The sequence below is a fragment of the Rhopalosiphum padi genome, chromosome 2, assembly GCF_020882245.1.
Source record: "Rhopalosiphum padi isolate XX-2018 chromosome 2, ASM2088224v1, whole genome shotgun sequence".
NCBI classification, from domain to species: domain Eukaryota; kingdom Metazoa; phylum Arthropoda; class Insecta; order Hemiptera; family Aphididae; genus Rhopalosiphum; species Rhopalosiphum padi.
Genome location: NC_083598.1, coordinates 83,710,992 through 83,738,952, shown reverse-complemented (window position 1 = coordinate 83,738,952; position 27,961 = coordinate 83,710,992). Strand labels below are relative to the sequence as shown.

Here is a 27,961-nt window from a genome sequence, read left to right as displayed (position 1 = left end):
GTACAACCAATACTCAAAGATACACTATAATCATAAATAAAACACACTTTTTCAATTTTAATGAATTTTAATAAAATAATAAGATAGTAAAATTTTAAGATAATATAACATGCAAGTTTTATTTTTAGTAATAATGACAACACGGCATAATAAGTTTGTAAGAAATACATTTTTGTGTTTTGATAAAATTTATCATCAGTCTCATTAAATTAAAGTAGTTCCCATAATATGCAACCTACACCTAATTTTATTTGACTAATAATGTAAAAATGAATTACTACCACCGATCAAAAAAAAAAAGACATGACATTTTCTGATTTAACTATGGCACAATGATAGAATCTTAAAAAAAAGAATAAATAAATGATTATTATTAAATATAAATAAAATAAAACATAGCCAAAAATTTAAGCTTAGATATTTCTAGTAATTACTATTTGCATGAGAGATTTAATTTAAGTTTCAAATTTTCAGCCAATTTGTCCAAAAATTCAAATGTGTTCAGATAATCAGATCTTTGAACACCATTCATTCCTTTAATGCAAATGGCCAAATCTTTAGTCATGAATCCTGCTTCCATTGTTTCAATGCAAACTTCTTCCAATTTGTTGGCAAAATTTTCCAATTTTTGATTGTTATCCAATTTAGCTCTATGCAACAATCCTCTTGTCCATGCAAAGATGGATGCAATTGGATTAGTAGACGTTTCTTTACCTTGTTGATGCATACGATAATGTCTTGTGACAGTGCCATGAGCAGCTTCTGATTCAACAGTTTTACCATCAGGGCAAATCAACACAGATGTCATTAAACCCAATGATCCATAACCCTGGGCAATAGAATCAGATTGAACATCACCATCATAATTTTTACACGCCCACACAAATCCTCCTTCAGATTTCATAGCATAGGCCACCATGTCGTCAATTAATCTATGTTCATACCAAATACCTTTAGCTTCATACAATGGTTTGTATTGTGTATCATAAATTTCTTGGAAAATGTCTTTAAAACGACCATCATATTTTTTTAAGATGGTATTTTTAGTACTCAAATATAATGGAAGTTCCCTTGATAAAGCAAACTTGAAAGAAGAATGTGCAAAATCAATAATAGATGCATCTGTGTTAAACATTCCTAATGCTACTCCCGCACCTTTGAAATCGTTGACGACTTCTTCAATTTTATCTTTACCTATGAACCAAGAAAAATAAATTATATATATATATATATGCATAGTATAACACCAAGGTAATATAAAAAATTAAATAAGTAGGTAAATATCGACTTACCATCATTAGAGGTCCATGTCAATGTAAGTTTGCCAGCTCCAGGAACAATGAAATCTGTAGCCTTATATTGGTCAGCATGAGCATGTCTTCCGATTATAATTGGTTTTTCCCATCCAGTAACCAGCCTAGGAATGTTCTTGCATATTATGGCTTCCCTGAATACTGTACCACCAAGAACGTTCCTAATTGTACCGTTGGGGCTTTTCCACATTTTCTTCAGCTTGAATTCTTCGACTCGTTTTTCGTCGGGCGTGATTGTAGCGCATTTAATTCCGACATTATATTTCTTAATGGCTTCAGCACAGTCTAATGTCACTTGATCATTAGTTAAGTCTCGGTTTTCCATGCCCAAGTCATAAACATGGAGTTCGATGTCCAAAAATGGCAGGATGAGTTTTTCCTTGATCAAATCCCAGATGATACGGGTCATCTCATCGCCCAAAATGTCAACAACAGGTCCAGCACTGATTTTCGCCATTGTCGTCGAACGTTAAAAATAATACGGCTAATTTATTTAGACAATAATCGTAACACGATTAATTTTTTATTAATTATTAATTACTTTAGAGAGGTAGAATAAGTTAGGTTGATATTCGATGCGCGAGAAACCGGAGTGAGCGTCGAACTAAACGGTTGAATTAAAATAAAATGATTCAGTGTTCGATTCCGGACTATTTGAATTATCCTCGGTCTGACGTAGTAAATAATAATTGCATAAATTAATTATATATTATAATGTATACGGAAGAATGATAATTTATTATGGGGGTAAAGTTCGGTTACATAAAATGAATGGTGTAGGCAGCATACGTGGAACAATATTTTGATTAAGGACTGATCACTGATCATATGTTTGAATTTAATCAACATTCAATTATAATCACTATTATTATTTCTGTGATACGGGAAAATCGTACAGTGGCGCTCTGTTTATACACCACGCCCGATAGTTTTTCCCCGGCGATCCGGCACCGTCTGTTTTTAATTTAAAATGGCGTCTAAGTGATTAATATTATTATTATTATTATTATTTTTATTATTATTTTTTTTCACACTAGTGTGATTTGGTGTAGGTACTAGTGTTAGTTGAGTCGGAAAATCTCTAAGAATTCTTTAATTCGTGTAGTATTTTAGTAGTTTAGTACCACGATAATATTGTTATACTCGCGGCCCGACGATCTTCGTCCGTCGGATCCGATTCAACTCTGTCTACAGTGATTAATATTTATAAATAAGTAATAGTAATAATAATTAATAATGTCATCCGAGTGCGCGTCGTCTATCCTGTACACCGTCGTCCCGTACAGAACAATGACAGCTCGATTGGGTATGTCATTTTATTATTATTACTGTTTTATTGTTACTATAGTAAGATTCGATCGATGACCGAGAACAAACGAGCTAGTGTAGGCAATATGAATGTCAAACTCGTTTCCGTGGTATATGGGGTTTGATGCTGTTTTAGGGGGAAACTGGATCACAAATCGATCGTTTGTTTTGGGGGTTCCCGTCATTACAGCGATTGAAGAACTTGTGTTTTTATTGTCGCCTTATAAACACTAAACGACTAAGACGTTACCGAAAAATCTTTATGTAGTATCAAATAGGTATTTTATTAGCTTGTTCCGTCAGAATTCTGTTTATAACGGCATACCAGAATCTAATTCTCTCTTAAATCTTTAAATATTGTTTACAGTATCTCAATAATTTGATTGTAATGCTAAATGTAGAATTAAATGTTTTATTAATTGTGCTTCATTCATGATGGACACCTTTGACACAGAAAACCAATCAATTTAAAGTTGGTTGCTAATACTTCATAAAATTAATTCAGATTAAATGTCAAATTAAACGCAATAGATAATCTTATACACAATTTATTTGAAACATTAATTATACATCAATAACTCAATCTACAATAAATCTTTGGAAAATGATAGGTATTAGATTACCTACTTTAATTATGATAATTAATGTCTGACGTATTAAATCTGTACAATTAATTTTGATAAGATTATTTTGATTTATTATAAGAAAATACCTTGAAAAATATAGTAGATACAATTCTTTACTTATTGATTCTGTATAAGTATTAAAAATAATATAAATTTATTTTTATAAATAATGATATAATTTATTTATTTTTATTTCAACTTGATATTATTGTTTCTTATACATGGTACACTATACTTTACATTTACAAGTTGATACCTATTTCCTAGTCTGTAAAGCAGCATGTTGCGTTAGTTGTCTACAATAGTTGATTAACACAATTGTAAATACATTTTCAATAGTTAATTTTTAACAATAGTAATAATAATGAGAAACTAATGAAATTGTCATATTATAAATTGTTATATTATATTTTTCATAATTTTTTTATTATTTAATATTATAAGAGTTGATTAATTCCGTATTATTAGGTAAGTAGTCAACTAAATAATTATATTTCTTTATTTATATAATTTTTTTCCATCAAAAAGGGTTTTTTTTAATTAACCCTAAGTTGCTATATTCATCCCTTCTTACGTTCTATGGATTTTTTTTTATTCATTTACATATTTATACTAAATAATTTGTTGTATGATTCTTGTAATCTAAACATTTTTAGTTATTGAAATAGTTTTACTGTCTTAAGATAATAATTATAATACATTTTTATTATTACTTTATGAGTTATATTTAATAAATCTGATACATTTCAATAAGTTGAAAATGTTTATTGCTAAAATTATACTTTTATTTGCTTAAATATTTATAGAATATTACACTTAAGTATTAGGCTGAGATTTATACTATTATACCAGATAGTATATCTATAAATAAATCATTACAAACATAAATTATATTAATTTTAATCATACTTTTATATAGGCACACTTGTTTCTATGTAATTAAGTACTCGTTGTTACAATTAAAAGTATAAAAATTCTTTTTTTTTTTTATTTAGCATAAAACTATTTTTAGAAAACCATTTATTGACCATTGGTAGCCTTAAAATAGCATTTATTTCAATCTCAGTCCAATTATCACAATTAGTAATTATAAATAATAGTATAGTATTTACTAAAGCTAATACTGTATCATCTATATTTAAATGTAGTAAATTGTTATAGATTGAAAATAAAATAGAACCAAATATTTTATTATAAAACAAAATTTTATCCTTCAGGTTTCGTTAAGTTCTATATCAAATAAAAGAATAATTTTCTATGTTAATATTTTAATAGGATTTAATGATTTAAATAGAATAAAATAAATAGAATTTATTTATTTTTTTTTTATCTAGTTTCTATAATTAATTGATCAATAATAAAAGCTAATTAACTAAATAGTGAACTACTGGAAGTCAGATGATTAAATTTGTTAAAATTTGCAATTATCTAATATGTTGTGTTTATTCAATATTTTTACTTATAAAATTAAAGAAATATCAAATTGGACTTATTGAATGAAATAATATAATAATATATACAATGTATGTAATACATTTATACAGTATTTTGGAGTATTTATTTACATACATAGAAACAATAAAAGTTTATGTATAGTATCCTTAAAAGTGTTTTACTATTGGTATGAGAAATATACAATTTCCACTCTACTATGTATCATCATTTATCACTGATTTATAATTTTATTAATTTTTCTTTTAAATTTATCTTAATTAAAGATTTTAGGTAAGCTTCTAAATTTAATAAATTATAAACTATATTAAGTGTTTACAATTTAATAATTCATTATCATAGGAAATAGAGAAATTAAAAACATAAAACAGAAATTAAGCTGTACTAATATTTTGTTGTTTTGTTATTTTCACATATTTTCAGAAGTATAATTTTGAACTGGGGTGAGCAATTCAAAGTTATTAGAGAGCTACATTTTAAAATCTAGTGAGCCAGAAAATATAGAAAGCCAAAATAAAAATAAGTCAATAAAATTTAAAACTAGCATTTACTTTTTATATTTAAAATATGTTTTTATGTTTACAAAGTTTAATCTAATAAAATACAGATAAACAAAAGAATTTTATAAAGTAATTTGCTAATGTTGCACAGGCTAGATAAAAAAGCAGCCCTTGGGCCACAAGTTGCTCATCTCTGGTTGAGTTGGTTTTAGTTACTTCTTGTTAAATTAATTGTAAACATCAAACCTATAATAGGTATTTATTTAAATTTATATTCATGTATTTTTTCTTGAAAATATTTATTTAGTGATTATATGATTCTTTAAAACATTATTTTTTGGTTTAAATCCACTAATCTCCTCGGGAATTAATTAATACATTTTTTTTAATCTACATATTTTACTATCTAATCTGACGGATTCTACAATATATAAATATATATATATGGTAAATAATTTATTACTGTAATAATAAATGTATAATGTATCTTATATGGTGTTTAAAACAAGAAAATATGTTAACTAAAAAAAATTAATTTAATACGTTTTTTTTAAATTTAGTTAAACCTAGCTCTAATTTGGCCAATTTTGGGTTTAGAATACATGTTGTGATAGATCAAAATTGCTTGGATAAAATTGATTAATTCACAATAAGGGTTGCCATTTAAAAAAATGAAGTTGTGTTGCACATGCGCAAAAAACATAGGTTAAAAAATTATAAGTCATAGGAATTTATGATCCATTAGTCTAGTTTAACGTCTCGCAAACAGAATTGAAAATATTTACAGGGTAATGAGTGATAAAATGTACCCTGTTTTTGGGGACATTTGGTATATATTAATCATTTCTACTTTTTAAATCAAAATAATAAAAAAAATTATTTGGATAATAGTAAATTTTACCTTTTTTACTTTTTATTTATCTATGTATTTTTAAAACATTTTGAAATAGAGTACTTATCCACTAGCTAATTTAAATTTTATATTTCTATAACAACTCTGTTACATTTTTTATTATTTGGATACTAGATATATTTTTAAAGTTGTGAATCATCTATTGTTTTAAATTTAATTTTATTCGCTTATATTGATTTACTTTGTTTAATATCTATAGGTTATAGTAATATTAAGAATATTCTCTTAAGTAGCATAGTTAAGCAGATATTTTCAATGTATTATTAGTAACACTTAAATTGAATACTTCAACATTAATCCCTATCTAATAAGTTAGATAATATTGAATAATTACAATCACTTAAAGCATTAGTTTTATCAATCTATATTTGTTTGTATTAGATCCCTAAATACATTTAAAGTATTTACCTATCTAAATAGCCTTAATATTTTTTAAATTAAGTAGGTACACCTAACTCCTTAAATATTACAATATATTAACTTACTTTTTATTACATTTTTAGGTGCAGTTTTTTAATTTTTGATAAAATTTATATGTAATAGAAGAAAAATTAACTAAAATGATTAAGAAGTGATAATCATAAAGAACCCGAATGAACAATGGGTTCAACCCAAGGGGAGATTAGAGTTGGGCCATCTCATCAGGTAATTTATTATTTACATTTTTATTAATGATATTTAATATTTAATTAACAGTAAAAAAATATTATACATCAATCATATTTTAATCATAGGCTAGATTACCAGATTTTCGAACAGCTGTTAACAATTTAAATGGAATAGTTGGAGAGGATAGAGAAGAAGCTCGTTGGGTATCTGGTACAGTGAGGGATCGTGATTTATTAGTTTATTTACGTGCAGCTCGTTCCATGGCTGCTTATGCTGGTATGTGTGATGGGGGATCAGCCGATGAAGGTTGTATTGCCGCATCACGTGATGATACTACAATCAATGCTTTTCATATTGTAAGTAAATTGAAAACTAATACAAAATATTGTCCAAAATTTTATTGTTATAATTAAATTGAAGTTAATTAAACTTTTTATGTTGATATAATTTTTAGCTACACGATTCTGGTTATGATCCAGGTAAAGCATTACAGGCACTAGTTAAGTGTCCAATGCCTAAAGGAATTGATAAAAAGTGGTCTGAAGAGGAAACGGTAGTAAAAGTTCTTAAAGTTATTTAAAATATGTTTTAATTATTATTTATGTTCTAGAAAAAATTTGTAAAAGGATTAAGGCAATATGGAAAAAATTTCCATAGAATTAGAAAAGATTTACTACCCCATAAAGATACTGTAATTATTAGAATTTAAGTTTTTTCTAAAATAACTGTTGTATAAAACAATTATTGTATTTTAGCCGGAATTAGTTGAGTATTATTATTTATGGAAAAAAAACACCAGGTGCAAACAATAATAGACCACATAGAAGAAGACGACAAGGATCATTAAGGAGAATTAGGACTACTAGAGCTACCAGACCATCAAGTGCTCAAAAAGACGAAACTAGTAATTTACAAATTAATTTATTATTATAAGTTTTAAATAAAATAAAATCCATGAAATTCACATTTACATGTATTTATATATATATATTTTTTTTGTTAAATAACAAATGAACAGTTTAAGTTATTATTATTTTTTATATTATTAAAGTTAAATTTTTTTCTTGCTATTTAAATAGTTAAATATTTTTTTTTTTAGGTACAGGTTCTCGTCCTTCTCCTATTTCAAAAGAAACTGGTTAGTAACTATAACCATTGAATGTTTGAATAAATTCTATTTAATAATTGATTATTTTATGTACAGGTGATGGAAGTTCTGGTGTAAGTGAAGATGATGGTGGTAATACAGAAGATGACTCTGATTCCAGGGATAATACTACATTATTTAGATGCCATCATTGTTTTGCCACAAGTAAGTTTAAATAACAAATTTTTAAATATTCATGTTTTATATATCGTTAATAAATGTTATAGGCACTAGAGATTGGCAAAATGCAGCTATTGGACCTAAACAAGGCAATTTATTGTGTTTTGAATGTCGAAGTTACAACAAAAAATATGGCGAATTACCACCTACACCTCAATCACCTGCCGAGTGTCCTAGTCCAACTACTTCTGATGTTACTGTTACAGCTGAATCGCCAAGTAGAATGCGTACTCGTAATAAATCAAAAGAAACGGTATATTATAATAAATAAAGTAGCTCAAAAATATCTCATTATAATTTAATTTTAATGAGTGACTTTAATGTTTAGCCTACGAAAAGTATTCAAAGTAGATCAAAACGTAGCAGAGCAAATACACCAGAAATCAGTCAAGATATTGAAAAAAAAGAAATGTCTGTGGCATCTCCCTCAACTGATAAATCTAAATCTAAGGTGAATAGAATTAATTTTTAAGTTGTTTTAAATAAATTTAAAATTTAAGTAAGATTTAATATAACCATGTGCCCATGTATTTTAATTATTAATTTGAAAATTGTATGCTTTTAGGGAAATTTGAGTGATACTCCAAAAAAACGATCTTTAGATACTGATGGTGAAGAAGAAAGTCCACTGAAACGTGAATCAAACAATTCTGAAAGCACTAGTTCAGATGGATATTCTGGTAATGATGATGAAGCTCAAGTTGCTACTGTAGCATCAAGCGAATCTATAAATCAAGAAACAGAAGTACCTGACATAATGCAAACAGAAACACAACCTGAATCTGAATTTACTCCTGTTGTTATTCCTAAAGAGGAACCTATTCAAGAACAAAACACAGAATCTCAACCTGATGATATAATGATGATTTCAGCTGATAATAATAGTAGTGAAAATGTATACGTTAAAAATGAAACCAATGATGAGCCCATGAATGTTGATGTGCCAGAAGAATCTCAAGTGTCAATAAATTCAACTGATGAAGCGGAAAAAGAATCTGTAGAAAAACTATCTTCATACTCGTTGCAAAATTCTCAGTTTGGCACTGAAAATGTAGCACCTTCAGATACCGATGTTGAAGTCAAAGAAGAATTAACTACTACTACAACTACTTCAGAAGAGATTTCTCAATCACATGTTGAACAGCCAATTCAAGAAGAATGTATGACTTCACCAATTGCTTTAACTTCTTATTCACCTAGACGTTCTGAAGCAATAAAACCACCCACTCCTAACCAATCTCAAATACTTGTACCTAATTTTCAAAACTCTTTTAACGATCAAGAAAGAATTGGAGATAAGTCAACGTTAAATGTGCCTTCTGTTCCTACACCTGTGACACAATCTTTTACTACTCCATTTTATCCATATAACAATAATCAAATAGCAGATAAAATACATATGCCTGTGTATGAAACACAGTTGGAACCTCAAAATTTAAAAATAAAACAAGAAATATCAGATCCTTTACAATCTTTAAAAGAAGTAAAAGTACCAGGTTACAATGGTCCTGGTGCAGTTTCACAACCATTACAAGCAACAAGCTCTGCAATTACTGTTAATACAGATTTAGCTAATATGTCAGTTGAAACTATTAAAAAGGAACCAGAACTAAAATCTCCATTGCAAGTCAAAACACATACCCAAACCTCATCAGCACCAATATTTGCTCCACCATCATCTATTCCTCAACCCGTAATGCATCCTTCACAACAAATGTCACAATTAAGTCGAATATCTCCTGCGGGTGGAGTCCCACCCCATCATCCTTTTGCTGCTATGCATCCACACCATCCTTTATTACACCCTCATTCAATATTTGCAGCTGCTGCAGCAGCACATGCAGTTCTGCATAATCCTTATCATCCTCATGCTCATCCTGCGTATGCGGGATATCCACCATATGGGTTTCCATATGCACCTTATCCTATTCCTCCACCAAGCAAGCGAGGTCCTGATGAAACGACAACAATGACAGCTCATCATCACCATTCAGTTAGTACCAGCAGTCGCCTAGATGAAGAAATTACTCATCATTCTAGCTCAACATCAGTTCAACATCTTTCAAGTTCTACAGATAAACATACTTTATCCCATTCAACCACTTCATCTTCTCAGTTGGTACAACACAAGTTAAAAAGAGGAAATAGTCCTCAATCGGGCTCAAGTCATATATCAGCAACTCTATCACACACTACGTCTTCATCATTATCTACTCATGGTGGCGCTGGTAATACAGGAAATGGTAGTCATACACATCATCATCAGCATACTCATCACCATCAACATGCGTCATCATCTGTTCATGGTAAATTATTATAAATCATTTTTTTTTTTATATATCTACATATAATAACATATTTAGGATCAAGTCGAAGTTTACCTCCCCAACCAAGTGCTATTAAAGGTATGCCACATCACACACCATTATCTTTGGAAGCTTTGAGAGCTCATACAGCAATACATGGTAAGAATTTAAATTACATTTATGTAGGTCTATAGGATTGTATCACATACATACACACACATATACAGTGTGTCCCGTTTTAAATGTACCACTAAATATCTCAGCCCGATAATCTTAGATTGAAATACGGTTTGCTGCAATAGCTAAGGGGTACTGAAGTACACATTTAAGGACAAATTTCAAATTTTTAACTCTTGTAGTATGCGCATGTGCAACACAAATTTTTTTTTATAAATTGCAACACCTATTTTTGTCACCGGATATGGATAGATTATTTTATTCTAAGTAATTTTGATCCATTGACCATAGTTCTAAACCAAAAATTGAATGAGTTACACTTTTTGAAAATTTTAAAATAATTAAATTTTTTCGATTTTACCAAAAAACATTTATTGTTTTAAATTTGAATTGGGTGATTTTTTCATAGATTTTTATAAAGAATGTGAAGTAGGAAATTAAATAAAAAATACTCCGTTACATTGTTTTGACTTATGTTTATTTTTTTTATCTAATAAAATGTTCAAAATTTCCTCCGTTTTTTTCTAAACACATTTCCAATCGACGACTTACTTCTCTAAAGGTTGCTGCCAAAATTTGTTCTTTTGTTAATTGTCTGCACGCTACCGTTATTTTATTTTTTAAATCCTGTAAGTTTGCTGGTGGATCTGCATAAACAACAGTCTTTAAATGACCCCATAAAAAAAAATCTAATGGTGTTAGATCAGGTGACCGTGGGGGCCAATAATCAAACAATATCTACAATAATTATCGAAGTACTAAGAATAAAATTAGAAATAATTTACTATTATCAAACTACTAATAATAAAACTGGAAATAATTAAATAACTTTTATCGCACAATAATAACGCAAATTACAACGTCATTGTCAATTTAGTTGGTAAATTTATTTTTAAATTAATTAAATTTAATTTGGCTATACATTTTTTTTTGGTAATTTTGTATTAAATTATTTAAATGTATTTCATTTTAGTTCAAAAATGACTTACTTTTGTATCTAATTCAAGCGTGTAATGTTTTTGGTAAAATCGAAAAAATTTAATTATTTTAAAATTTTCAAAAAGTGTAACTCATTCAATTTTTGGTTTAGAACTATGGTCAATGAATCAAAATTATTTAGAATAAAATAATCTATCCATATCCGGTGACATAAATAGGTGTTGCAATTTATAAAAAAAAATTTGTGTTGCGCATGCGCATACTACAAGAGTTAAAAATTTGAAATTTGTCCTTAAATGTGTACTTCAGTACCCCTTAGCTATTGCAGCAAACCGTATTTCAATCTAAGATTATCGGGCTGAGATATTTAGTGGTACATTTAAAACGGGACACACTGTATATATATACTGCTTGTAGGTTTATGAAAAATTGTAAATAAAACCTTTGTAAATAACTAAAATATAATGCACTGGCTCAATTGACAAAAAAATTGTCATCTTTACTTACTACAAAGAATAAAGTATAATTTAATAGGTATGCCAAACACATTTAATTTAAATACAAAAACTTAAAACCTAAGAGTTAGAAAATATATGTATTAATTAGTTTAATAAAACGTCAGTATACATTTAATCATAATAATTATTAATTATTCGATTGATTAATGTAAAAATTCAATTCTTGCAAATGTGTCAATTGAACGTTTGCTATTTAATTCACTTAACATTTCATTCTCTGTATCTATGTATAATACATAAATATTCAAGGCAAAAAATTAAAAGTTAAATGATATCATTTTTATTTAAGAGGATATCACTTGTATGCATGTGAGCATTTATTATTCTTGTCTTATTGTCTTACAAATATACAACAAAGACAATTTGTTTTTAGAAACAACCAATTTTTATTATTTGCTTTAATAAAGAAATGGATTGAACTATCATCAAATTCCAATGTAAAAACTATTATCTGTGTTTGTACGTTGATTTTTATGATGTTTTTTTTAAAATAATAAGTGTTGTAATTTATGATAACTTAAAAAAAAAACAATGCAGTATTTACATACACAGATAATATTCTTACTTTTAAGTTTGATAATTGTTCAATTTGCTCTATTAAATTATTAAGGCTAATAACACAAATTTAGTTCTACTGAATACAAAATCATCTGTAGGACATAGACAATACTTCATCTAAATATGACATCCTCTTTACCCAATCAATCTTGGTTTTAGTATTTTGTGCTCCTTTAATGTAAATAATTTGTTGAATAAAAACAAATATTATAAAATTTGAATTTTAACATTTTTTGAATGCGTTCTTTAAAAAAGTAGTTTTTAAATTATTATTTATGATTACAGGTTATATGGGAGCTATGGAATTAGCAACAGGAATGCCACCTGGAATGGAAATGATAAAACCTGATCAAATGATGAGTCAAAGTACCGATGATGGTAACAATGAAGAAGAGAGTTCACCAAGTCCTAATTTACATGGACATACTCCTGAACCTAAAACTGATGATAGTGAATGTCATCGTAGTCAAAGTGCAATGTAAAAAACTATTTTATAATTTTTTTTTCTTTATTTAAAGTACTTAATATTAAATATTTTAATTTAGATTTTTGAGGCATTGGAACAGAGGTGATTATAATTCCTGTTGCCGTACTGATCTTACATTTAAACCAGTTCCTGAGTCCAAACTAAGTAGAAAGCGTGAAGAACGAACTAGGCGACAAGCTGAGAAGGAACGTGATGAACGAGATAAATCTCATTCAGTAATTATTTCAAATTTCTAGTTGTTTTTTTTCTTCTAATAAATATAATTAAAATATTTTTAGAGGAAAAATTCAAACAATGATAAACATATGCAAGCCCCTAATGAACAGATAACTAAGCCACCTTCTCGTGGTAGCATTGAAGCACTTCAATCACCATATGATAGGGTTAATAGTTATCAACACAGAGGTGCACCAGCAAACACTCCAATGTATCCAGACACTCCTGCATTACGACAGTTAAGGTAAATATTTTATATTATATCTTATCAGCCAATTTATAATTTGTATTCTTAAAAATTAAGTTTTTCAGTTAAAGTCATTATTTTTATGTTTATGTTATTTTTGATTTAGTGAATATGCACGGCCACATGCTGGTTTTTCACCAGTGTCCATACCACGGTCAGCGCCAGGATTAGGTTTGCCACCACATTGCATTGATCCAATGTTACATTATCAATTTAACATGTATCCACGAGACAGGTAAGTTAAATAAAAACTAAATTGTTAAGTTCAGTTCATTAATACCTATTATTTTTTAGATTTGAATATGAACAAATGGAACGTGAAAAACGTGAAAGGGAATTGAGAGAACTTCGTGAAAAAGAATTGAATGATAGACTTAAAGATGAATTTTTAAAGTCTGGATCATCTGGTCCTCCCAGAATTGACCCACATTGGATTGAACTTCAGCGTCGCTATGGGGGAACACCTGGTATGCATCCATTTGGTTTGTATACTTCCCCTGGAGCTCCTAGTCAGCCTAGTACTCCTAGTAACATGAATCCATTAGATCGAGAACGTATGGATAGACTAGGTAAAATTATAAATCAACTCAAGCTTATTAAAATTAATTTAATTAAAAATTATTAATATTTATAGCTGGTGGGCCAAATGGAAATTCAAACCAAAATAATTCTAGTGGCGGTCCTCCTGGCCCATCTGCTGAAGAAGCAAATCGTCTAGCATTAGCAACAGATCCTATGGTCAGATTGCAGTTGGCTGGAATTTCACCCGAATACCATGCACATACACATGCACACTCTCATACTCATCTACATTTACATCCAGGACAACAAGCAGCTGCTGCTGCTGCTGCAGCTGCAGCTGCTGATAGCTCAGCTTCTGCTTCTTCACCTTCAGTTTATCCACTTGGTTGTGAGTAATATTATATTTTTATTTGTGTTTTATAGATATAAGAATAGTATAGCTTGATCAATTATTTTTTTATTAAATCTAAAAAGATATTTATTTTTATTAAGTTAAACTAAATTGTGTCAATTGTAACTCATTAGCTTAATTGTTTCAACTGTTTTACTAAACATTATAAAGTAAAAATATTATCAAATAAACTTATAATTTATATATAATACAGGTGAAATAAAAAAGAAGATTTACCAACATATATTTAAGGGTAAATAATTATAACATAACCTATTTACATAATAAAACAAATACATTTTTTTATAGATAATTATCTTTTAGGAAACCTCAGAACAAATATATATTTGATCTATTCTATCAAGAATATATCATACCCTCATTTGTTTGTCTTTATCTTACAAATAAACATTGCAAATTTACACTCTGTAGTTCCAATTTTTTATTGTTAGCTTTACTATTTAATTTAATTGGCCTATGATTAAACTTACAGGTAAGACCATTATCCGTGGGTTTTCATTGGTTTTTTACAATATTCTTATTTAATTTCAAAACGTATTATGAGAATTTTTAAATTTCAATATTTTATATACTTATAAGTTTAAAATTTTATAATAAAGTTAAGATTTAAAAGTTTTATGATAGGTCAGTTCACTTTAATATTTAAGATTACAACATAAAATTAAAATGTTTGAACATATATGTTGGTATGTTATGCATCTGTAAGAAAACAGTTACAATTACAAGTGGGAATAACATAAATTTAAATTGCATTAACATAAAAAATTACTATTTATATTCAATTTAAAACTATTTTCATTTCTGGAATAATAATTTAAATAATTTTTTATACCAATATTTGTTTAACTGAATTATAGTTTACATATTTAAACATATAAAATGTGAATTCTATTTGTATGATTATATTGCCATATTTGTTTATAAAACTGATTTTAATTAGTCAGTGTTTTCATAAAATTATTGATTTTGGTGCACAACAATATAAAATTTTGGTTGATTTGAATATTTTAACTGTTTATTGTAATTTATTATTAATATAAGTTAAATTAAAATAAATTTTAGCTTCTGGCGGTTATCCTCGTCCAAATCTTATGCCTGGTCGTGATCCTACTTTAGGACTTCATCATCCCAGTGATGTTTTAGCCAGGCCATTTGCAGATCAAGTAAGACCGTTTCCAGATCAAGTTAGACCATTTCCTGATCAAGTAAGACCATTTAATATTGAGTTCAAAGTTTAAAATATAACTGATATTTTTTTACTTTAATAGATTAAGACTGTACAAAATTAGTTATAATTTGTAATATTTGTAAATTTGTATATTCTATTTATAAAAATAGGTCGCACATGAACATTTTCAAAGACAAATGATGATGGAACGTGAACGTTTTCCACATCCAGCTTTAATGGCTCATGAAGAATTTATTAGGTATGTTTGAGTTTGCTACAAATTATATAGTTTTAATGAGCATTATCTATATATAATTCTAGAACATTGTTTAAAAAAACATAATCATAAATATTAATTTCCCATACTCTTAATTTTTAATACTAAGTTCTATATGATAAAGAATTATTGAGCTTACTAAAATAAGTTTTAATTTTATATACATATATATATAGTATTGATTTAAGATTAATTATTAATTTACAATCAATTGATATTTTACTTCTAAAAAGAAGTAAAAAATTGGAGTATCCATTTGGTACCCAGTATAAGATAGTGAAATAGTAAAGCTTAAATACTTCAAGTGATCTAATTGTTATTTTTGTGAATACATTTTCTGATTAAACCTTTGAATCTATTATATTTATAATCTAGGAAAAAAAAATTATGAGTATATAAAATTTTGCAATTTAAATATTTAAATATCATATAACTGATGTACATACTTAACCTTTATATTTTGATAATAGAGGATAATTACTTTTAATATCAAAACTAACAACAATTGATTGGTTTTCTAAAAATAAATTTTTATGTACATGATAGAAACAATCCACGTGGTGAATGTGATAAATTTAGTTTCTCTATCCTATTGAACTATTTAAATAATAATTTTTAATTGCGTTATAAATTTGATTAATGTATTGTTTTTCATACTAGTAAAGAGTACATAAAAATACTCTCTCCTATCCCACATAAATACTATATTCCTATAAACCAAGTCCTATAGGTCTATGACAAATACATTTGAGAAATTGATTTATTTGTTTGACATTTTTGTATGGATATTTGATTTTAAGATCAGACATTGTAAACAGTATTAGTTGTACTCAATAATACTTTTATTTGGTAATATTTTAGGCAACAACAACAAAGAGAGCGAGAAATGAAAGTTCGTGCACTTGAAGAAGCTGCACGAGGAAGGCCATAACTTTTTCAGTTTGTTTACAACACACGGGTAAAATATTAAATAATTAATTTTGTAAAAAAAATTATGTAATAACCAGAAGGGTAATTTATGTAAATTAACAATTATTAATGATATCTATAGTATGAATAAGTTTAATTTTTAAAGTTGTACTAATTTGTTTTATTTAATATAATAAAAGAAGAAAAATTATATTTTTTTTTATTATTATTATTTATATTTATACTATATAATATAATATATATATATATTTTTTTTTTTACTGTAAATATTTAATTTATGCTTACACAATTATAAGGCGATTGGTAATTTAACAAAAGTCATAAGTGTAGTAGCACAAGTAATATTTAATATTAGTTATTATATAACTAAATATTGAGTGTATGCAATTTTTGGTACATATTTTTTATGTTATCTATTGAATATTTTTATTTTATTTATAGAGATTTCAAGTGAAAATTAAATTATGCACTTAATTGAATGTAAAAACAAAATGCAATAAAATTTTAAATTAATGTTTAATTTTGAAAAATTTATATCGTATTTAAATATAGTAACTTGAAATTTTTTTTTAAATTAAGATATATGCTTATATTAAATTGTTTTTATTAAAAACAATTTATTAATATTGTACTTATAAGTACTTAATATAAAATAATTAGCAACTAGTTAAAAAAAAAAGTGCAAGTATATTTTTGTATTTGCAGCACCCTTATCAAAATCAATCCGTCACACTTCTAGGGATTAGCTTAATACTAGCCTCTTTAAATTAATGCATATAAATTTTTAATTAACCTCAATGCACAAATTGAGTTCTTCTGATATGATAATCTATTAATTAAAATCTTTTGTAATAAAATAGTTAATGATTAACAACTTGTTATAATTTTGAAAAAAAAAATGATAAACAAACTACAATTATTATTAGAACTATTAAATTTAATTTATTTCCATCAACATTTATAATCCTTGTATAATAGTAAAAATATAATGTAATTACTGAACTATTAAAGTACATTTTACTGCTCAAATCATACTATAATTATTTATTATTTATCAATAACCATTTTTAATAATAATTATTATTATTATCATTAAATTATTAATATCAGTTATAAATTACACATTTTATTAACATACTTTTCTTGCATTGAAAAATGCATTATCAAAAACTTTTTTTTTTATTCTAAATTATTAATCAAATGTAATATAGAAATGTTTACCAAAAATATGGTGCTATTTTAAAGTAGCAAAAATAATTTTTCTTGTTAACTTTAATTAGTTTAAATACTAATAATATATATATATATAAATATTACATAAGTAATTTGTCTTTAATATAATAAAGTATAGTACATAAAATGTCAAGTAGTGTTTAAATTAAATTTATTTTCTGGAGATTTAAGTCATCAACCAAATGTTACATGCTTTTTTACAGTAACAGATTATATTCGATTTTGTTTTATTTTTTAGTGTTCCTGTTTGATTTATTTTAGTTTGTGCTTTATATTACTGTGCACGAAATATATGTATATATGATAATTTATAGTATATTTTTTTTTATTTTAATGTTAATGTAAATACACTTAGCTTTAACTATATTATTCACATAATTTATAAATAAAAAAAAAAAAATTATTAATAAATATACATAATATAATATAGATTATAATAAAATAATAAATACATATTGGTGAAATCTGTAAGGAGTTTGTTTTTGTATACTATTCAAGAATTAATTTTATTTGTTAAACAAAATATACATACATCGTAGAAGCTGTGTTCTTGTTCACTATCTCCCCCTAAACAAAAATGATAATGTTACAAAAGTAATAAACCTATATATATATATTAATGTTTTAAAATCACACATATGCTATAGTAGACAGTAGTGATTAATGTTATAATTATTTATAATAAACAAAAGTTAAGCGATCGATTTTCTTAAAGTATTCTACAGAGTAATTAGTGATTTGGTAAAAAATATCTGATCAGAATTATAACACGTACTAGGTGTTATACTGTTTTTTAGGGATATATTGTTGTGTTCAATGGCAGCAGCCAGCAATTCAAATACCCAAGTTCTTTATTTTTTAACAGAGATATACATATATTGAGTAAAAATTACTTAATAACCTAATTCAGAATTGTCAAAATGACAATATAGTTATACTCGTATAATAATGTCTAAGTATTAGATCTATCAAAAACAAAACTAATTATTACATAAAGTAAATAAACCTTATTTGTACAGTACACATTAACCATAATTATATAACAATGTATTATATATCTGTCATAGTTATTAATATACTTTTTATTACAGTTATCTATAAAGAAAAATGTTTTCGATATATTTTTTTATGATAATTTATCAATATTTTTTGTGTTCCTAAGGATAATAAATCATGACATTTAAGACATATTTACCAGGAGTTAGGATCTGGGACAGATGACTAATGTATTTTGTGGCTAACTGCAATGTTTCTATTTTAGATAGCTTGCGGTCTGGAGGATCAATGGGTATCATACCACGTAGTACATCAAATGCTGAGTTAACACTAAATTACAAAAATTCAAATATGAACAATATTGTGTTATCAATAATTAATACTAACTACTAATTAAACATTTCTTACCTTTGGGTTCGGTCTCGTTCTCTAGCATTGGCACCCGATCTGATTCTTTTCTTCGAAGGCACTTCATTTAATTGATCTTAAAAAAAAAAATACATCTATTAATGTATAATCAACCGCAATATGTTTTAGTGTAGTTATGTTTAATCACTCGATTGTATCTGAAAGTCATTTGAACCATTATCGAATTCCATGTTGTTATTGGGTAAAAAACAATTATAATATTATATTATTTTGTTATGTTTTGTCTACACACTTTGAACTCGAATGATGAACAAACCGATTTGTTCGGTCATAAAAATAAATAATAATAATACGATATGGTACTCTAAACTGTGAGTAATCGAGAAATATTCTGTGCATTAGGTGTGGTCCAAACGATGCTGTGAAAACGCATTTAAATAGACGTGACCCCCGGCCCATGTTATCCAGGCAAACTGTCTTGGTCGACGAGATTAAACAATAACGAAGGGCCAGAAAAATATGATCTATATTCCGGCGTATAAATGTATCTACACGGACAACACGTGTGCGCTGTGCGCGCATCATAATATATTAATAATGTATATTATTATACTCGTCATATAATATATATATATATTAATAAAAATATGAGAGAAAATGATTGGTTTTAAATTTTTAATATAATCCTCCTGCGGCGAGTATATAATATATTAATATTAATTAATATGATAATATACGTTCCATATTCCGTTTCGATTACATAAAATACTAAGATGATTAGGCGTCGATTTGGATCTCTAGCTGTAGTTCGGGCGCGGAACGAGTGGCGGCGGAAACATATTAATAATGTATTATAATTCAGTATACCTATACATGTAGGTATATATATATATATATATTTAAGTTCCCGACGTCGTTGCGTATCGAGTGCACCCTATATAATATAATATGATGATAATAATGTGTACAGTCATCGGACACCGGTTTGAAGCCGTCCAAATGACGTAGGATTTCTGGAGAGAACCGTAGCAATCGTCGCAGTACAGTACACAACTTACTGTAGTAGCGTTCGAACTTCCGTGCGCCGTTAATATCGTTGGAACGCGTTACGTTTGTATAAATAAATATTATACCTGTTCATCGGAATCGTTGTCATCCGTCGTAATAACATACAATAACACTGCAGCTCTTAATACCTATACCATACGAGTGTAATATATGCGTAAAACCCGTGCCGTATACAGTGATGCCGACGAGCTTTTATTTTATATAATATATATACGATCATAAGACCCTAAATTATATTAACTTTATTAACTACCCGCTGTTAATTTTTTTATTTTTTTCACGATGGACGAGAACGCGGCGGGCCCGAGTACGCCACCCGAACCGCCCGTCGTAATAAACGTCCAAAAACCGTTGAATAATTCTTCAGTGACGCAGGTAATATACATGCCTACTTAATATTTTCATAATAGCCAATATAGGTACCTACGAACTCTTGTTACCATCACCCTCCGTGTTCGCGATTCACGTGTATTTTGTTTTCTATAATATCATATATTAAATATTTAACGATAAAAATAAATATTATCTAATAAATATATATTTATATATGTGCCTAATATTAGAGAGATTTGATATGTATTAAGCCTTTCTAGATTATATATTTATATAATATGACAACGGACATGCGATGATTTTGTTTTTTATTTACAGGGATTTATAGCCGTAATATCGCTGCTTCCGTGCGTGATTTCCGGGGCCATTTTGGGATTTACTGGCGTGTCGATGTGGAATTTGCCTCTGTCGTATAGAAATTCAACTTGGTTTGGTAAGTTTTACTAAATTATAATTTATAATATACATTAGTTTATTATTAAAAATTAAAATTTATGTAATAATATAGTGTAATATTATCTATAATAATGAGTGGGATGCTCATGACTCAATCGGAGTTATTGTTTATTATAACATCGATTTTATTTACAAACAGCCGATCGGTATGTAAATTTATTATAAGAATATGCATCAATATCATTGACTTACCTATACATCATTATTTTTCCACGCTTTTATTTGTTTATTTTTATTTATTAACTGGTACTAGTTATCCTTCGTAGAAATACTAGAAATATAAAAACACATATATATATAATATATGTATAGGAATTTATTCAAACTTGGTTTGTGAGTTATACGTGTTGAAGTACATCTGTATTACGTAATGCGTGGGTCGTCATTTTGTGATATTCCGCTTTAATTTAATTATAGGTATTATAGTAAAATATAGCGTATAGAATTACTATCCATAATACTGTAGGAAATATTTTTTAAATAATAAATGTTACCGAAAACACTGTAACGTCTGTAACTTTTATACCTCTTAAAAAGTGTAAATAATTAAAAAATATTAAATTAAATTTATTAGCCAATTTAGATTATTTATAGGACTATAGATTATAGATATTACAGGCAGTACAGTATATTTGCAGATGATTTTCAAAATATTGATTTTTTGATCATTTTTACGAGCCATAAAAAATATAACCTGAGTCTATACAAGTTAACAAAATTAAAAACTAATTATGTGATGCACTGATGGCCGTAACTCCTGCGTATGAAACATTAATATCCCCCTCACTCTATCATCTGATTGCATAACAATATATTACATCACGACAATAATATTGTTGTCATATTTTATTGATCGCTAGTCGTTACAATATTATTGATAATTAGTTATTATTTATGTGTTATGGAAACACTTTTAATTAAAATGTAGTTATACGTCTATAATATAAAATTTCAATGTAGTATATAAAAATATACAGTATACACCATACACCTACAATTTGCAAAAATGTAGTGTAGACTGTGCAGACAATAAATTACTAGTAGGTAATAAATATAAAAAACATATAGGTATAGCATATCAATATATTATAGTACCATCTAAGATTCTAAGAAATATAGCTGAGAAAAAATTCATAAAAATATATTTTATTCTACGAAAAAACTGCTTTAAAATATATACTTAATTATTTACAATTCATTAATTTATTTCCCGATATTATTATTATCTTTTAAAAAAATCTGCAATAAACTGAATGTCTATGTCAACCATTATTATTAATTAGAAATTAATTAATAATTTATTACCATTATTAACGTTTAAATTATAATTATTGTCGTTGACAAATTTTTATTTTATTTTAAAATACCACAAAATCTCATACGAGTTTTTTCATCAATAAAACGTTGTTTGAGGAAATTAATCAAATAATAGATACTACTTTTTATCGAGTTTTTCGTTATTCATTACTTCATGAATGACAGAAAATAATTTATTCAGTATGTATTACGTTATTACCATTCACCGTAACGAAACTTTATTTACTATGTTGGTATTTTGAATTATTACTTTTTGGTGCTTACTAGTTTACATGAATCGGCAATCAACATTAATTTCGTATGCATATATATTGCTAATAATTATATACCTGTTGTACATTGCATAAAATGTGAAATCGGTACACGGTACACGGCAAATATATTCTTTACATAGCTTAAAGTAATTGTAAGTTGTAACACTGTATCTTATACTAGTTATACTATAAAATGCTACGGTACCATATCATTTACTTGCAAAGAACGAAGAAAAAACTAATATTTCTGGAAGTTAAATTAATATACATTTTTCAAATTATAACTATTTACTTTATTTATTCAAATAGCGAAAAATTACGATTGTTCAGCAATGAATTTTTGATCTAAAGATATTATTGTACTTTGTTTTGTGAATAAAATGTGATGATAACATATTGTTATTTTGGCTCTGAGGCTGCAGTAAAAATAATAAACCAATATTTATGAGCTTTAGCTTCAATCCCATAAAATATATTATTATATTATTATGTATCGTATAACTGTTTATTTGTATTTTTTCTAATAAACGGTATACATTGATCGTGTTCGCAGCTAGTCTGGCCGCTTTGGGCGCGGCAGTGGGATGCCTGATCTCGCACAGCTTGATGAACGCGTTCGGGCCCCGAGGATCGGTGCTGCTCAGTCACGTGGTCTGCGCCATAGGTTGGATGTTGACGTTCAGCAGTTGGACCACCTCTAACCTGCTGGTGGGCCGCACTCTCACCGGCGTGTTTGTGGGCGTCGTGTCGGTGGCGGCCACCGCGCACAGCTCCGAGTGTTTCCCATCGCGGCCCGCTGCCCGGCCGGTCGTCTACACCGCCATCGGCGTGTTGTGCGTGTACCTGAGCGGGTCGCTGCTCAGCTACGCGCAGACGGCTGTCGTGTTCACGGTGGCCACCATCGTGTCGTTCATTGTCGTCCGGACGTTTGTGCCCGAGAGTCCGGCCTGGCTGGAGTCCCGTGGCCGCACCGGCGACGCCGAATACTCCAGACTCAAGTTAAGGGTCCAGCGGCCGGCGGACCCCCGATCGGTGGAAGACGGCGTGGAACCCTCGACCGGAGACAGATCCGCGGCGGCCGATGCCATCTACCGGCGCCTCCACCATCCGGACGTCTACCGGCCGCTACTGGCGCTGGGCCTGCACCTGGCCCTCCAGCAAATGTCCGGCCCGTTGGTGTTGGTGTCGTACGCCACGGCAATGGTGGACGACTCGGGCGTGCGCGTGCTCAACAGCCACTTTGTAGCCGCAGTGTTGGCCGCGTTCCTAGTGGCCGGCGCCCTCGTGTCCACCGCCATGAACCACCGGGAATCGTCGGCCACGCTCGCGGCCGCCGGCACGCTGACGGCCGGCGTCGTCATCGCCATCTACAACCTCGCCCGCCGTCTGTTCCTCAACCGGCTTGGTTCGCAGCTGTTGAGCTTCATCCCGTTGTTGGGCCTGATCGTGTTCTCCATGTCCAGCAGCGTCGGCATAGTGCCCCACTCGCCCGTCGTGCGCTATGCCGTCGGCGAGCACGTGGCCTTAGCGTTCGCGTACACCGTCGCCTTCGCCGTCATCAAGTGCTATCCATACGTGCACGCCGCCGTCGGCTGGTGGGTGTTCGCAGTTTTCGCGGTCGCGTCTGCACTGAACATCGTTTACGGCGTCCTGATGTTTTCCGAACCGGAGTCCTCCAAACAGCAGCGAAACACCGCAGCAACCAAACGATCATCGGTCGGACCGGCTGTTTAACTATATACTATATACATATATATATACTGCTATGATCCGTATATTATATACGCCGTTTAAATAATATTTTATGCTATTACATTTTTCCGTACTCTCGAACACGAGATTTAAGTACGACATGAGAGAACAATATTATTTTATAGAGCAGTTAACACTCACACACACACACACACGCATAGATAATGTTTAGGATTTTATTAGAATTTATTATATACAGTAATTATTATTATGGAAGTGTCACTGACTCTCTAAAAATTTATTTTATATTATATAAAATGTGCTTATATGCGCCTTCACTTCCTCCTCATTTTTTTTACGTATTGTACTACTACTGTACTTATATTTTATTCAAAAGAACGATTTTATATATTGTACATTATATTTTATTACTATTTATTACGTGTATGACTTTATAAATATATATTATATTATATTATAGCCAAACGGAATTTTTATATGAAAAACATAATAACATATTATTATATTATAATACCGTGGCTATATGGCGCTGTGCATTATTTTTCTTATGTGATGACGATTAAGATCCTTTAGTGCAATGATTAGCCAATGCAAAAATAATGTTATAATATATTAAAAATACATTGCGAAAAGTTTACATTATTATGCATTGGTGTTGGTCAATCGATACGAGTAAAGTATTTGTAGTGTATTTTATTATTATTCATCTAAATTAAGATACAGTGTTTTATATACATTTATACAATTCAGGTGGATTTGGCAATTTCAAACTGCCAAAAATGACTCACTAATTAATATTTATTTTAAAATAATTTAATACCACGTTTATATGCAGTAGTTAATAATTAATATGCATTGAGTTAATGCGCATTAGGAAGCGGATTTATATGCACCAAAAATATCAAGATTAGATGTCGAGTGCAATTTAAAGTTAATGCAAAATTGCGAATGCTTTTTAGTCCATGCTTTATACTTTGGATTCTATGACCAAAATAATTATATTATTTTATAATTTGATATTTAAAAATTCTGCAAAAATATTAATTCGCATTAAAACGTTTACATGCATTTCTTAATCCCGGAGTAAGAGTTAATTTGATTCGACGAATCGAATTAAATAATAAAATCGCATCAGTTTAATGCGAATTAAAAATGCGTTTATATGCACTCTTGGACTAACTCAATGCGCATTAACTGCTGCATATAAACCTCAAAAATTAACTAATGAATCATAATTTAAAATATATAAGAACCTACGAAAATTACCTAAAATATAAAATGATTCTTTTAAAATTGAATTCATTAGTATAGATACTTTAATACTTATTTCGAAGTTACTGTACTGTTTTTACAAATCCATCACTGTCTAACGTTTTGTAAGTATTACAATAATAGACACATGCAGAGTGCAGACACTTAAATTAATGATATAATATAGTATATTTATTATATTATATTAGTCATTAGGGTGTAATTAGACAAATACATATTTATTTTTTTGACAGCTTATTATTGTCATTGGCCTGCCATAAAATATATAAAATGGCCGATTGCCAATGCATACGATTAAAATATAATATATGCGGAAATCATGTATATTTTATAATAGGTAAATTTATGGATGTATATAAATAATAAATATATAACTGACAAAAACTATTTCCAATTGGCAATTACCAATTTGTTTAATTCGTTAAAACAAATGAATTTATAACACTTAAACTACATGCATTCGATGTACATAATATAAAAATTGCATGAATAATGTTAGCAACCTTTTAAAAAAAATATATATATCAAAACGGTTTGAAAATGTCCTGTTTTCACTTTTTCAGTAAAAGAATTTATATCAGATAAAAATAATAAAAACATATGGGTACGTTCGGGTATATATGTCAATTACGCTAGTGCATCGTAGACATCGTACTATCGTAGGTTTATAACTAGTGAACGAACTTTAATGCCATAAAAAATAAGAAAAATGTCCTAAAAAAATACGACTTAATGCCTTAAAAAAATGCTTTAATACCAAAATAATGCCCTAAAAAACTTTAAAATTGTATTTATAAATTCAATAAAAACACAATTTTGAACTTTTAGATAAATAGCTTATCTAGCTTATCTTTACCTAATTGCGTGTAATAATATATTGTAAGTTGTATGCATGTATATACGTGTGTCTACACATGTCAACAATAATTTCGTTTGGCTTTATCTGATGGTAAAAACATAATAAATTTTTATTTTTGTATGTTTAGAATAAATGTTCATACATTTTTTAGAATTTTATCCATTACTATATAAAAATGACTTAAAAACATCTAAAATGCACTTAAAATGCAAAATAAAAATTACATTTTTTAATTCCTTGATGTATGAAATAAACTTTGGGCGTAGAAAGCAATGTTTTCGGACATTCAAAAATTTGCATTCAAATCCGTTCCCTATTTATTACGTATATAAATAACAATTTATCCTATTTATAACAAGATATATTTTGCATTTTATTATTTGTATTTTTCGGTATATTTTATTAATTAAATTATTACAAAATATCTAATAATATTCTAATGAATATTTTTATTATATTTTTCTGGTTGACGAAGTGTCATCAGTGGGTGGCTTCTTCACTCAAGATTTTCCTCCTGTAATATTATAGCCTATATTCTTATTGTGCCTTGTGTACAGATTGTATATATATTAATAAAGAAAAAAAAAAAAAAAAAAAAAATATTTTTCTGGCGTAATAGATGTATATATTTCAGGTATAGTCTAGAAAAATCGACGCAATTGATGAACACTGCAATGAATTCAAGGTAACTGAATACTGATAAAGTGATAATCGTCATTATTACGTCTTCTATTTATAGTAGAAAATACATTTTGCCAGGGAATGCAATGGAAAAGTAATTCTGAAATTGTACATATTTTTTTTGTATTTTATTAGCCTATTAATTAGGTACCTACCATATTGCTTCAGGAAATATATGTAGGAGACAAAATATTTATATAAATAATCCTTATATTAACGATTCAAAGTATTAATCAAATCAAAGTAATACATAATTCTAAATAAATAAAGATATATTAATTAAGGTCTTTAAATAGAGAATTGAGAATAAAGAATTGAAAAAAAAAACAACAAAAAATATGTAAGTACGATAAATGAAAATTAGAATCGAGTCACCAATAAAAAGTATAGCCACGATTCTCCAAAAAAATACTTTTATTTTATTTTAGCATTGTTGTAAAAACTAGATTAGAGAACTAGGTCATTTAGGTCCTTTTTTTCTATGTATGTTTCAAATTTCAATTATTTATAAAATATCAAATATTATTGGTTATAATTTATATTATTGTTATACAATGCACTTCGCACTTGTATCGAACTTGTTTTACTCGAATGATTCCCAAATC

General features: G+C 28.3%; 4 protein-coding genes across 4 annotated transcripts; 2 read left to right on the top strand and 2 right to left on the bottom strand.

The window, feature by feature from the left end:
* Positions 1-47: 47 nt before the first annotated feature.
* Positions 48-2,112, bottom strand: LOC132920436 (isocitrate dehydrogenase [NADP] cytoplasmic). The gene is made up of 2 exons (XM_060982835.1): positions 1,293-2,112; positions 48-1,194 (listed from the first exon to the last, which is right to left on the bottom strand). Exons 1-2 carry the CDS (start codon positions 1,768-1,770, stop codon positions 434-436), a joined length of 1,239 nt encoding a protein of 412 aa, XP_060838818.1. The 5' UTR covers positions 1,771-2,112; the 3' UTR covers positions 48-433.
* Positions 2,113-2,335: 223 nt separating this feature from the next.
* On the top strand, positions 2,336-16,997 carry LOC132920434 (arginine-glutamic acid dipeptide repeats protein). The gene is given in 22 exon segments (XM_060982833.1): positions 2,336-2,619; positions 6,616-6,757; positions 6,847-7,077; positions 7,176-7,274; positions 7,332-7,412; positions 7,477-7,506; positions 7,508-7,625; positions 7,821-7,859; positions 7,926-8,033; positions 8,096-8,301; positions 8,377-8,499; positions 8,614-10,354; positions 10,412-10,513; positions 12,832-13,024; positions 13,092-13,248; positions 13,312-13,493; positions 13,603-13,731; positions 13,791-14,065; positions 14,131-14,406; positions 15,493-15,635; positions 15,769-15,857; positions 16,737-16,997. Coding segments are annotated over 21 exon segments (4,437 nt in total). The 5' UTR covers positions 2,336-2,619; positions 6,616-6,712; the 3' UTR covers positions 16,807-16,997.
* Positions 16,998-18,167: 1,170 nt separating this feature from the next.
* On the bottom strand, positions 18,168-19,968 carry LOC132920438 (transcription factor 15-like). Its single transcript, XM_060982836.1, has 4 exons — positions 19,591-19,968; positions 19,443-19,518; positions 19,234-19,364; positions 18,168-18,605 (listed from the first exon to the last, which is right to left on the bottom strand). Exons 1-4 carry the CDS (start codon positions 19,631-19,633, stop codon positions 18,532-18,534), a joined length of 324 nt encoding a protein of 107 aa, XP_060838819.1. The 5' UTR covers positions 19,634-19,968; the 3' UTR covers positions 18,168-18,531.
* Positions 19,969-20,372: 404 nt separating this feature from the next.
* On the top strand, positions 20,373-25,009 carry LOC132920435 (facilitated trehalose transporter Tret1-like). The gene is made up of 3 exons (XM_060982834.1): positions 20,373-20,846; positions 21,123-21,237; positions 23,385-25,009. Exons 1-3 carry the CDS (start codon positions 20,754-20,756, stop codon positions 24,563-24,565), a joined length of 1,389 nt encoding a protein of 462 aa, XP_060838817.1. The 5' UTR covers positions 20,373-20,753; the 3' UTR covers positions 24,566-25,009.
* Positions 25,010-27,961: the final 2,952 nt, after the last annotated feature.